Raw genomic sequence first — 12,723 nt, 5'->3', positions numbered from 1 at the left:
CAGGGTAGATTTTACTTGGAAGGGGCCCTTAGTAGCTGTTTGCTCTGAGCTAGTCAGATTCTTCAGTAGCTCCAGAACTTGTTTCCTCAATTTGGAATTTGCCAGCTTGGTTGTATGTAGTCCTGGTGTTGGGGGAAACAGATAACAACTACCCTACTGTGAATGTGAATATGAGATTTGGATGAAAACTAAAAGGAGGTTAAAGTATCTACTGTAGGGAACTGGTGACACTTGCCAAATGGGGACCACCCGAGCCATGGGACAAGGAAGACCCAAAGGTGACCACCCTCCTGTCTTCTCCCACCTGAGCTGGCTTTGCTGGCAGAACTGAGTCTGTGTTCTCTCTTGTAGGCAACAGCGATGTCTGTGGACTGTCTGGGGCAGCATGCGGTGCTCTCTGGGTAAGTGAGCTTACAGAGTTCACGTGCCACGATTTCTGGGAACAAATTGCCCATCAAGAGTTTCTGGAAATTGGAAAAGACTTTTTTAATTTAAGGATTATGGTCATAGGGTTGAGTTATGCTGTCCAAGTGACCTCTGGGTAGTCATGGGGATTATTTGCACTTTATTTTTATCTCTGCCCTAACAGGTAAGCAATCAAATTCCTTTGACATTTTAGCGACTGGTAGTTTGGTCTTGAAATTGCCCTTTTCTGTTTGATGCGTGGACTCTTAGGAAGGATGCTGTCTGGTGTGGTCTAACAGGTAGTTATTTACTGGGATGGAGGGGGTCTAGGTCTCAGTTGGGCAGTGCCATTAATTGTGAGCCCCTGGATGTTTATTCAGTTGGCCTGCCTGGACTTTGGTTTTCTCATGAAGGAACTCAATTTCATCCTAAAGAAACTGAACCACATAATTTCTGTAGTGTCTTCCGGTTCAAAATTTTTAGAATTCTGGCAATTAAGGTGCATCACTGCATTTGCTAATCACCCTAACATTGTACCAGTATGGTTACAGTTAATGGTCAGAGTCCTCCTTCCCTTTCACGTTGCTCTAGATTACTTCCTCTCATATTTGGCTGTATTTTCATTAGCATAGTTGTTGATGAACCTGTTTAAAAATGAAGTGTTTTCTGTTAACTTCATTGTTTTATTTTGAAATTACGTTTTCATTTACCCTTTGTAAAAATTAAATTAAAAATTTTTTTGAGGGGGGAAGTAATTAGGTTTATTGATTTTTTTATTTTTAGAGGAGGTACTGGGGATTGAACCTGGAACCTCGTGCATGCTAAGCATGTGCTCTACCACTTGAGCTATACCCTCCCCACGTATGTTTTCATTTACCTTAAAAAATTTTTTTCCACTTTATTACTTTTTTGTGGGGGTGTAATTAGGTTTATTTATTTATTTATTTATTTATTTATTTATTTATTTATTTGGAGGTACTAGGGATTGAACTCAGGACCTCGTGCATGCTAAGCACGCTCTCTACCATTGAGCTATATCCCTCCCTCCTTCATTTACTTTAAATAAAACTATAGCAAACATTAAATAATTCAAAAGGATATACCATGGAAACTAAGTTTTCTTCCTCCCTCTGACCCTGCTCCCCAGAGACAATTACTGATACCATTTTCACCCTGGATGCATAGATAAGGAAAAATTGGTATGTCTCTTTCTGTCCCCTGAACTCACTTTTTTAAAAAACAACTTTATTGAGATATCACTCACATACCATATGATCTGCCCACTGAAATTTACAATTCAGTGGTTGTGGGTCTATATTATTTATTTCCTAATCAGTTTTTAAACCTCTTTTTTAATTTAAATCTACCACCCCATCCCACTCACCAGAAGCAACCACTTGAGACTCTTTTAGCTATTTCTTTTGTATTGTCTCTATTTTTCCAAGCAGTATACTAACTGTATGGCTATATCTTGATTTATCCATTGTATGTATTCAAATTGACTTCTTACAATAGAAGATGAGGATTTAGCTCTTTTACTTTGGTCTGTGGGCCCCTTACAAACGTACCAGACCTCTCCTCTCCTTCCAGTACAGTTATATAACAATTGTTGGGTTGAATCAGTATCCAGGGTTCTTTTTCTCAGAGTTACTGTTGAGAGGTTCTATGTCATTCTGATTCTGGACTCTGTGTGTGACCTATTTTTCCTCCGGAGAAATCCTATCTTTGTACCTAGTGCTATCTTTACCTCTAGTGTGTGTGAAATTTTCACCATGACTGCTTTGGTGTGTGTCTTTTTTCATTCATTGTGCTGGGTGGGCACTTAGAGGGACCCTCCTCCCCGTTTTGACATTATTGCCTGTTTTATTTAAACAAATAGAAAAATAACATATACTCGGCATCATGTAGCCATACTAACAGCTCATAAAACATTCTCAGGTGCCCTGGAATGACGGTGTCTCAAATGTTAGACCTCAGCATTCACTAATGTGATATCGTTGGTAGTGTTCTGGGAGAGAATGGGGTTCTGTAACTGGGAATCATGCAGTATTTCCTGATTTGGTGTGTTCTCCGATATGTATACATTCATATTATTTTTCAACATGATCTTGAAGTTCACCATTCCATTTTCTTATATTGAGCTTTAAAATATGTGTAGTAAGGTCTATGCTCAAGTGAACAGCTCAAATGAATTTACAAATATGTACACCCATAGGATAACCCTTCAGATTAAGATACAGAATAATTTTTAGCACCTTGGAAGGCCCTTTCAGTATGGAAACCCGTGTCTTTTAGTCTGGAGAAATTTTCCTGTGTTACGTCTTTTATAACTCCTCCCTCTATTTCTTCTTTTTCTTTCTGGAACTCCTCTTAGTCCATGTTGGGTATCCTATATGGATTCTCTTCTGGTCTTTTGGTCTTTTTGTCTTTTTGTTTTGCATTCTGGGAGCTTTCTTCAACTTTTAGCTTCCAACCTTTCTATCAGATTTTAAAATTCCAACTATTATTTTAATTTCCAAGAACTCTTTCTTGTTCTCTGTTCTTTACATTATCTTCTTTTATTCTTGGAGAATAATAAATCTAGGTTTTCTTTCCTTTGTGCTCCCATTCCCTTTTTCTTTCTTTTGGTTATGTTGGTCTCTGTCTTTCAGGTTTCCTCTGGTAACTGAGCTCACAGGCTCTCTGTTAATATTAAAGAGAGACTGGAATCTGTTTATGTGTGATAGTCAGGTCCACAGTAGGGAGATTAGGTGGGAACCAGGCCCTTTTGTTGGAGTGTGCCCAGCTGTCATTATCTCCAGTGCTTTGTTGTTGTTACTTGTTTGTTTGCTTTTATTCTTTCCTGGGCTAGTCAGTTCCTCCTTAGGAGAATCCTCCTGACACGAGTCACTGTCTAAAGACTGGAAGCCTTGTGTTGTGAGTGCTGAACAGGGGAAGAGGCCTGAGGGTCTCACACACCACTTCCTGCTGTGTTTGGAGCACAGCACCTCACACTCACCTTTGCTGTGCCTCTTGTCCTCTGAAGTCATCTCACTTCCCCTTGCCTGTGACCGAAGCCTCCAACTCCTGCCACCCTGGATTCTGCAGTGGGAATCAGCTCCCTCTGCAGGCACTTGGGTGCTGGCTGTCCTTCCTCTAGATCAATTACCATTCATCCTTCTCATTTTCTTTGTTTTTGTGGGCTTCAGTCTTTTATGCTTTCACTCTTTTTTTAGTGGGTCTTCAATGGGGAATGAAGACAAACATATTTGTTCAATCAGGCATGTTTATCCTGAAGTGCCCACCTGCTGTTCCATGTTTGCTCTGTACTGTCTCTGAGCTCCCTTTTGATACATACCCCATACATGTACTGCTTAGCCTTTTCCCTGTTTTTGTTCTGAAGAGAAGATGCCGGTGTGCCTGCCACAGGATCAGGTGATCCCTTAGAGGTCAGAGGTTTTCAATCTTTGTTCTGTACCAGCTTTCTTGGAAGTTCCAGAAGTAATGTGAATTTGTGTCTTACCTGTGCTTTCCTTTTCCCTTAATCCATCCCTCCTGGGGTTTCTGCCAGAATTCTACATGCTATTTTTACTTTCCACTTCCTGTCTCTTCTGAGCAGGGGCAATTAATCTTTTTCTTCATTAGTGAGCCCACCCATCCTCGTTGATACTCAGGGACTTGGAGTGCTCCCCAACAGCTGATGGCTGCTGAGAGATTGATTCACCTTCCAAGCATTTTTCACTTAAAACAGAAGGAAAAGAGGTGAACAAAGGGCATCCCTGTTTTCATATCCTTTATATTGATTGGCACCTTGAATATTATTGGCAGTTAATTTTTTAATGATTATTATTTTTTGGTTACTGTTTCCCCTTCTGACAGTTTTAATTTGGTTTCCTTCACCAGGTAGTCAGCTTGCATGGGAATTTGAGATTTTCTTCAGAATATTTAGCTAAGTGATAGGTGATGGGTTTAATTTTACACACATGAGTTGGATACAGAGCCCTGTGCCTAGCGATGAGGGACATACCCCGAACACTCAGTTGGTTTGGGACAAGAGCCTTTACATTGGTAGTTCTGCTGTGAAGATATGTACCATAGTCAAAATGCAGACTGTGTGGCAGGTTAAATGTGAAAGCAGCTGGGGGACTGGAAAAGCCTGGGAGGGGGCAGGGCTGGGGCTGAATCTGGTGGGAGGAGGTTGGACTTCCCTGGATATGGGAGGGAAGCTCGTGTCCAGAGGCAGACTCTCACAGGGGTGCGGCTCCGATTCCCCACCAGCCACCTTGAGTTACTCTCGTCATGGGTATGCCTTTCTGAGTCGATAAACGTCATGTACATCTAGGGGTTTTTGGAGCATTGCTTGCGAACCGTATGTAATTCCAAATGTGCTCTTCTCCTTGAATGCTAATGCTGTTGTATTGCTATAACATTGATGCTGTTTTCCTAGCCGCCGATTCCTATACATCGTCAATCTAGATGCCCCCTTCGAAGGACACCGAAAGATCTCGCGCCAGAGCAAGTGGGACATCGGAGCCGTGCAGTGGAATCCTCATGACAGCTTTGCGCACTATTTTGCAGCCTCGGTGAGCTCATTCGAGGAGTACAGCAGAAGGCTTTAAATGTGAGATCTGGGCTGGTAGGTCTGTGTTCTCTGTGGAAAAGAGAATGTAACCCTCATTTCTCAGGCAGAAAAGAGGTGTCCCTGGTTCTAAAAGGAAGATAGAGGCAAATTAGAGATTTAAATATGTGCAAAGAATATACTGTCGGTATTTCTAAGAATTGAATCCAGATTTTGAAAGAGAAGCAGGTAGATGCCTCCATTTCTGTGTGTGAGAAGAACATGTTTTCATTAGCAGGAATATAACTAGCCAGGGCCTCTGAAAGATGTTTTAAGGAAAGAACTGGTGAGCTGGTCTGGTGGGGTACCTTCCTTGCTCTCAGAGGGATCAGAAGATTCCATACACCCTGACGTTCAAAGGAAGGGATTTTTTTCTTGATTGAGATTTATTAGACTGGGATTCATTCTCAAAATTTTAAGTGTGTGTTTATCTGTGAATTTTTCCAGGGAAAAGATGCATACGTTTTATTAGATGTTTCCAAGGGATTCGTGACAAAAAAGATCCGGTCTGGGTCATCTCTGGTACTTCTCGCCAGGTTCTCTATCAGCGTTCTGTTCTCCTAGAACAATTAGAGATCTAAACCATTGGCTTTTTTTTTTTTTTTTTTTTTTTTGGCACTGGGCCGGAAGGCACTATTTAGAGGAGCCCTTCTCGTCTTCCAGGGGATGCGAACATTCAAGGCAGTGTCTGGGTCTGTTCTTATCAGGAATAACAGTCTGTGAGAGGAAGGCATCTGACAAAAGAAAGAAGAGCAATGTTGTCAGCTTTAGAAGGAACAAAAATCTGCTCTTCCCCCTCGTTTCCAAAATAGAATCTGACTGTCTGACTTTAACCTGGGACGACGGGGTTGGTATCTGGTTCTGGGAATGTTCTGAAAGGGTAGGGGAGGGTTGCTCCATTGGATTCCCACTCTCAGCCTCCTCCCTGTGTCTTAGGAAGGACACTCTCTCTGTTGGCTTATACCTCTTGCGCTTGGGCTCCCTTGATAGGCTGGTCAAGGGTTTCTCAGCCTTGGCACTATTGACATGTCAGGCCAGATAATTCTTCATGGCGGGGGCTGTCCTGTGCCTTACAGGAAATGAGCAGTATCCCGGGCCCCTACCCACTAGATCCTGATGGCATCCCCTACCTTCGTTGTGATAACCAAAACTGTCTCTAGACATTGTCAAGTGTCCCCTGGGAAGCAAAATCACCCTTGATTGGGAACCACAGATTTAGGTTGACCCCCTCAGTAGTCACCCCACGTGGATTAAGACTGCATGTGTTTAAGAGTAGCAAGAAAGAGCCTTATTTTTTTCAGGCAATCATTTAAAGAGGACAATTCAGCGTCGTTTACTACAGTCACAGTGTTACATAATTGCTACCTCTATCTGGTTCCCAAACATTTCTATCATTCCGCAGTAAACCCCTCTGGCATTAAACAGCTTCCTTTCGTCCCCCCCACCCATAGCCCCCGGCCACCTTCTAGTCTGTGTTCTGTCACTGGATTTAGCTGTTCTGGATATTTCATATAAATGTAGTCAGTACAACACAGGACATTTTGTCTCTGGCTTCTTTATCCGTGTTACAGCATCTGTGAGACCTTCACTCCTTTCTGTGGCTGAATAATATTCCATTGTATGGATACACTGCATTTTGTTTATGTCTTCATCCACCAGTGGACATTTGGGCTGGCTGTTGTGAATAGTGCCAATATGAACCTATGTGTACATGGACTTTTTTGAGTACTTGGTTTCAGTTCTTTTGGGTATATACCTAGGAGTGATTGCAGGGCTTTGTGGTAAGTCTGTGTTTAACTTTTTGAGGAAGCATAAAACTGTTTTCTACAATCACTGGACCATTTTGCAGTCCCACCAGCAGTGTACAAGTTTTCTAATTTCTGACATCCTCACTAAAATTTGTTATTTCCTGGCTTTCTCTGTGTGTGTCTGTGTGTGTGTCTGTGTGTGTGTATGCGTGTAATTTTAAAATTGTAGCCATCTTACTGGGTGTAAAGTGATATCTCACTGTGATTTTGATTTGCATTTCCCTAATAACTAATGATACTGAACATCTTTTCATGTGCCTGTTGGCCATTTGTATATCTTTTTTTTGAGAAATGTCTATTTAAGTCCCTTGTCCATTTTTGAATTAGGTTGTTTGTCTTTTTGCTGTTGAGTTTAAGAGTTCTTTCTGGATTCTTGATACTAGACCCTTGTCAATGATATGATTTGCAAATGTTTTCTTCAGTTCTGTAGATTGTCTTTTCACTTTCTTAATAATGTCCTTTGACATAGTAAAGTTTTAATTCTGATAAAGTTCAATTTGCTGATATATATATTTTTTCTTTCATTGTCCTTGGTTGGAAGCCAAGCATTTTCAGGAAAAAGAGCTTTGGAATTAGGCAGATCTGAGGTCAAGTCTGTTTTAACACTCCCTATTTTATCTTGAGCACCCACCCAACTTTTGGAGCCTTGGTAGCCTCATCTGTGATAAGGGTGATGACACCCAGTGTGCAGTGTGGTGGAAAAGAGCAGAGGGCAGGTTTCTTAAGGTTCCTAGATCACGGAGTGGCACTAGCAGACCCTGGAAATGTCAGGAAATGTTATTGTAAGATGAGGGGCTTTTCTTTTCACTCCTATTCCTATTGGAAGCTGTTTTGAATTATAACCTTTTGGCAGGAAGCTTACCTATTTAGAAATGGAAGCTGGCATCTGGCATTTCTGGATAAAAATCTTAGAACTTTATACAGCTCTGTCTCTGAGCTAAAATGAAGATCAATCATATATATATATATATATATATCAGTTCAGAAATTATTAACTAATAGTAATTAGTCTATTAATTATCTTTATTCACTTCCAGTGTGTTCCATGAACTCATGATATTCAGGGAGCATTTGCTGGCTTGTTGTTTCTTTAAGTGAAATGTAGTTTGATTAAAGCTTTTTTTTTTTTTTTTTAACCTTTTTCCTATTCTAATTGTAGTTTCTTCTGGCCTATTTTCCCTGTGTCTTTCTGCTTAACCCTTTAAGAAATTCGTATTTCAAGGACTCTTGTATCACCCTTTCAGTGGTGATTCTGTTTTCTCATGCATGTGTGTTTTTAAACCATATGTGGTTGATGGATTCCAGGCATTTGATAATGGGAACGGTGAGCCGAAAACATCCAGTGTGAGGGCAGCTGGGGAGATGGGTATGGGACTTTGGGAGTGGGGAGGTGGTTCCTTGGGCAGTGCCGGGGGGCTGGGTGAGGCTCTGTATCCCGGACCTCAAGTGCTCGGGGGTGTATCTGTAGCCTCATTTCAGCTGTAACTATTCAAGATGGGTTTTCCCTTCTTTCTTTCTTTTTTTGTGGGGGGGGTAGGTAATTAGGTTCATTTTTTAATTAAAAAAATTTTTTAACGGAGGTACTGGAGATTGAATCCAAGTCTTCGTGTAGACCGAGTGTGCACTCTACCACTGAGCGATACTCTCCCCCCGTTTCTTTTTTCTTTTTTTTTTATTTTGGGGCAGGTAATTAGGTTTGTTTGTTTGTTTGTTTGTTTGTTTTTACAGAGATACTGGGGATTGAACCCACAACCTCATGCAGGCTAAGCACGTGCTCTACTGCTGAGCTCTACCCTCCTCTCTCTTCTTGTTTCTTTTCAGAGCAACCAACGAGTCGACCTTTATAAGTGGAAAGATGGCAGTGGGGAAGTTGGCACAACCTTACAAGGCCACACTCGCGTCATCAGGTAGGCACAGTCCTCCACGGCGCCCTGGCCTGTCTCGTTTCGTCACAGTCCCTTGGGAAGTAAAACAGAGACAGCTTCCTCCTCCAAGCTTGACCCCCTGTGTTGAGTTGGCCGTGAGTGGCTGCTGGATCCTTAACATTCCTGAAGTGATGGCCTTCACCGCGAGGAACCAGCATCCATGTGGCTGTTAACCCTGATCCCAGGAGACACTGAGACAGGTACAGCCCTGTCCAGGGGAGGTGATTAGAGCTAGTTTGCTGCAGAAGAGAATGAAGTTATGCTCAAAGAATCCCCAGCTCCCAGTGTGCAGAGCCTCATAGTACAGAGACCTCAGGGCACAGCCCTTTGGTCTTTGTCCAACAGCCATGGGGCACCGCGTGGGACTCGTGCATTACAGTCTGTTATTCACTCGTGGCCTTCCAGTGGGCTTCTGGAGTGTTCCTTGATCCACCCTTTCCTTGAAGCACTCATTCTGGGTGGGGAAAGCTTGACATGGAAGTAGCAGCAGGAAGTGCAGGAATGGTGAAGCTGGCTGGAGGTAATGGGAAAGGCTAGACCCATGGCCTGTTTTAATTGTGTAGTAAGTACCTTTTAAGGCGTGAGGATGTGGGTCTGGAGGACCAGGGGCCAGCTTCCCCTCCTTGGAATCCAACATGCGGTCTGCCCCTGCTTTAAAGATGTTGGGTTTACTTCAGGTACCTGTGGTTGAGGCTGATTTAAAAAACAATAAATCATGTGTTTTTTCCTTTGTTTTGTACTAGTTTGCCAATGTGCACATGTATGCGTGCATTTATGTATGTATGTGTTTTAAGTTGAAATGCTCCATTTTAGGGGGAGCAGATGATGACTGGGGAAGGACCTGAAAGTTTCCTTCAGCGCTCAGTTAAGTCTTCTTTCCCAAAGAACTTTGGAAATTCCCAGCCTAAACTGTGTTAAGGGGCCCATTAACAATGACTTTCTGAAGCCACTAGAGACAAAATCTGCTGATGCTTTGGAACCGGACTCTGAATTTTTTCTCTTCATGATTGTCCTGTTTACTTCTTGTTTCCAGTGACTTGGACTGGGCAGTATTTGAGCCAGATCTCCTGGTCACCAGCTCTGTGGACACCTACATCTATATTTGGGATATCAAGTAAGAACAATTGCCAGGCATAACCACTTGGCTGTGGGACAGTCTGCGACCTTTGCCTTAGAGATCAGATGTCTTAATTTGGTTTCCCCTGGATGCAGACCCTGAGACAAGGAGACCTTGTGGATATGTTATTTGGGAGTTGATAGAACTGCTGGTAGGGGATGGGGAAGGGAGACAGGATTGGAGGATGCATCATCTACCTGTGTACCGCTGTGAATGGGGGGAGCTTCCTCTTACTGGGGGCACTAGATGCTAGTGTAAAGCTCCCTCCTCCAAGCTGTCCCACCCCTCAGGGCTAAGGAAGTAGGGGTACCATCCACTGTCAGTGATTGGCTGAAGGCTGCCCCCAGGGGCCTCAATTCCCTGGGACTTAAGTCCTGTTGCAAAGGTTTGCAAATCAGGCTTCAGGGAAATCCCGTTGGCAAAGAAACACAGGTGCTGGCATTTTAAAGTTAGGCTGAATTTTCCTGAAGTTGTGTGGTATGGAGCGGGGTTTGATAGCCACAAACACGCATGCTGCAGCAGGCAGTGCTCTGAGACAGCCGCTTCGCTCTTTGTGAGGCTTCTCCTCCCCTCTTTATAAAGGGGGCTGAGAGCCACCTCTTAGGGTTACTCTTCATGGAGCAAAGGGTGGAGGAGCACCTGGCCCAGGGCCTGGCATGTCCTAAGTTCGTAGTAAACGTCTCTTCCCTTCTCCCTTTGTAGAGCAAAGTTCCCTTCGCCAAAACCTTTAGAAGTGACTCACTGGAGGGTGTGGCCTGTAGAGTCCCCAGGATGGGACACCCTCTCCTCTGACCAGGGCGCTCTGCTCCCAAATGGTGGTGACTTTGTGATATTTTACATTGAAAGGTAAACTGTAGACAGAAGACAAGAAGGGTATTGAGGTGTGACAGATGAGACAGACCAGTGAAAGGGATTCTCAGGGACTAACGGTGTGCACAGCTGACCTCGCCTGCATCACGTGGGTTAGTACTTCAGAGGTGATGACTCTAAAAGCAGCCCCAGGGAGAGAGAAAGCACAAAATCCCAGGAAAATGAAAGGGACTATAACCCCCCCCGGGGGGGGCAAGGACCCCTCATTGTCACAATACAGTTGTTTTCCTGATTTAAAGAGTGCAAGACTCTGAACTAACTTGCTTTCTCAGGTTTTCTAAACAATAGGCCAGAGCTACAGAGCCCTCCTGACCCTCAGGTTATTTTACTGTCATTTCTGTCATTTTACCATTTGTTGTGAACCTTGGAGCCTCCCTCTCCAAAGGAGTGTCTTTTTTTTTTATTTTAGTATTGTGGTAAAAAACCACAAAACAAAATTTACCATCTTAATCATTTGTAAATGTGCAGCTCAGTAGTAAGTATATTCACATTGTTGTGCAGCCAAGCTCTAGGACTTTTTAACCTTTCAGACCTGGAAATCTGTACCCGTGAAACAAGTCCCCATTTCTCCCTCCTCTCAGCCCCTGTCGGCCACAGTGCTGCTCTCTGTCTTTATGAATTGACTACTCTAGGTACCACGTATAAGTAGAATTGTACAGTGTTTGTCCTTTTGTGACTGACTTATTTCACTTAGCATAATGTCCTCAAGGTGCGGTTACGTGCTAGCATGTGACAGGATTTCCTTCCTTTTTAAGACCTAATAATAATCCATTGCATGTCTAAACCCTAGTCTGTTTATCCGATCATCCGTTGTGGACACTTGGGTTGCTTCCACCTCTTGTCTCTTGGGAACATCCAGAGTGGTTTGTCACTCCACCTTTGTGATGCTGGTGGAAGGTTCTTGCAGAATTAGGCCTCCATGACTGTCCCCTTGTCCCACTGGGAGAAATGACACCAGGGAGGGGTTCTTTTGGTTCCCTCCACCTCCGTGTCATAGTCACCCAGCCCATGCTGAATCATGGTTATTTGTTCCCTGGGGATATGATGGTATGATCTAAAATTCAGACAGCCTCAATTGCAGTGGCTGAGAAAGTTCATCCCTCTGGAAGGAGACGGGCTTCTCTTTATACTTCTTTTTAAGGCCCTCATGATCCCACTGAAGTCTAAGAACTGGCTGAAAGGAAAGTGAGGATGTGCGAGCAGAGGGTGAAAAGCACCAGGTTGGGTGGTGGCAGGTGAATGGGCACTTGATTTCTGACTTTTGCGTTTCAGGGACACAAGGAAGCCCAGTGTCGCACTGTCTGCTGTAGGTGAGTGTCTACTCCCCCTTCCTCCCCACCCCGGCCCTTGTCCCATTCCTTCCACGGCTTCCACGACACTGACTGCCCAGGGCCCCGTCCATGGCTGTGTGCACCTGTAAGTCCTGCATCACAAGGGTCTTGCTTCTGCGGCTCTCAGAAGTTAGAGTCTGGACTGTAGCATGTGGTCAGGGACTTATTTCAGAATTCAAGGGTAGGAGCCACACTGGTTTCTTTTTAAACTTTTTATTGTGGAAAATTTCAAAAGTTGGTAAGGCTAGAAGATATACTGACTTGAGTTCATCTTCCAGCTTAAACAGTTGTCAGCGTACAGCCAGTCTTCTTTCACCCGCTATCCCCCCCTTTGGGATTATTTTGAAGTAAATCCCAGGTATCTTGCCATTTCATCAAGAAGTATTTCAGCAAGTATTTTTTACAAGAGAAGAATTCTTTAAAAAAAAATCATTAGCATACCTGAAAGTATTAACAGTAGTTCTTTGATATCATCAAGTATTTAAGCAGTATTCAAATTTCCCCAGTAGTCTCAGTAGTAGTTGTTTGTTTATTTTTAACAAGTTATTTGAAGCAGAATCCAAAGTCTGTATTTCTAAGTGGTTAATATATTTCTCATCTCTTTTAGTCAGTAGCTTTCTTCTCCCTCCCTTTGTTTGGTTGGTTTGTTTTTCTTTTCCTGCAGTTTATT

The 12,723-nt window shown here is 43.2% G+C and overlaps 1 protein-coding gene across 2 annotated transcripts in view; it reads left to right on the top strand.

Moving 5' to 3' along the window:
* WDR59 (WD repeat domain 59) overlaps positions 1–12,723 on the top strand; it is a 74,832-nt gene that overhangs the window by 7,254 nt on the left and 54,855 nt on the right. For both annotated transcript variants that reach the window (XR_012075760.1, XM_006207485.4), the window contains exons 2-6: positions 352–401; positions 4,832–4,967; positions 8,632–8,717; positions 9,769–9,849; positions 11,995–12,032. Coding sequence is in view for 1 of the 2 variants with exons in the window: in XM_006207485.4 (XP_006207547.1) it covers positions 352–401; positions 4,832–4,967; positions 8,632–8,717; positions 9,769–9,849; positions 11,995–12,032 (391 nt within the window). In the remaining variant the exon portion in view is untranslated. The remainder of the gene's footprint in view (positions 1–351; positions 402–4,831; positions 4,968–8,631; positions 8,718–9,768; positions 9,850–11,994; positions 12,033–12,723) is intronic.

Source organism: Vicugna pacos, chromosome 9 (assembly GCF_048564905.1).
Source record: "Vicugna pacos chromosome 9, VicPac4, whole genome shotgun sequence".
Lineage (NCBI taxonomy): Eukaryota > Metazoa > Chordata > Mammalia > Artiodactyla > Camelidae > Vicugna > Vicugna pacos.
This window is presented reverse-complemented; position numbering and strand designations above follow the sequence as displayed.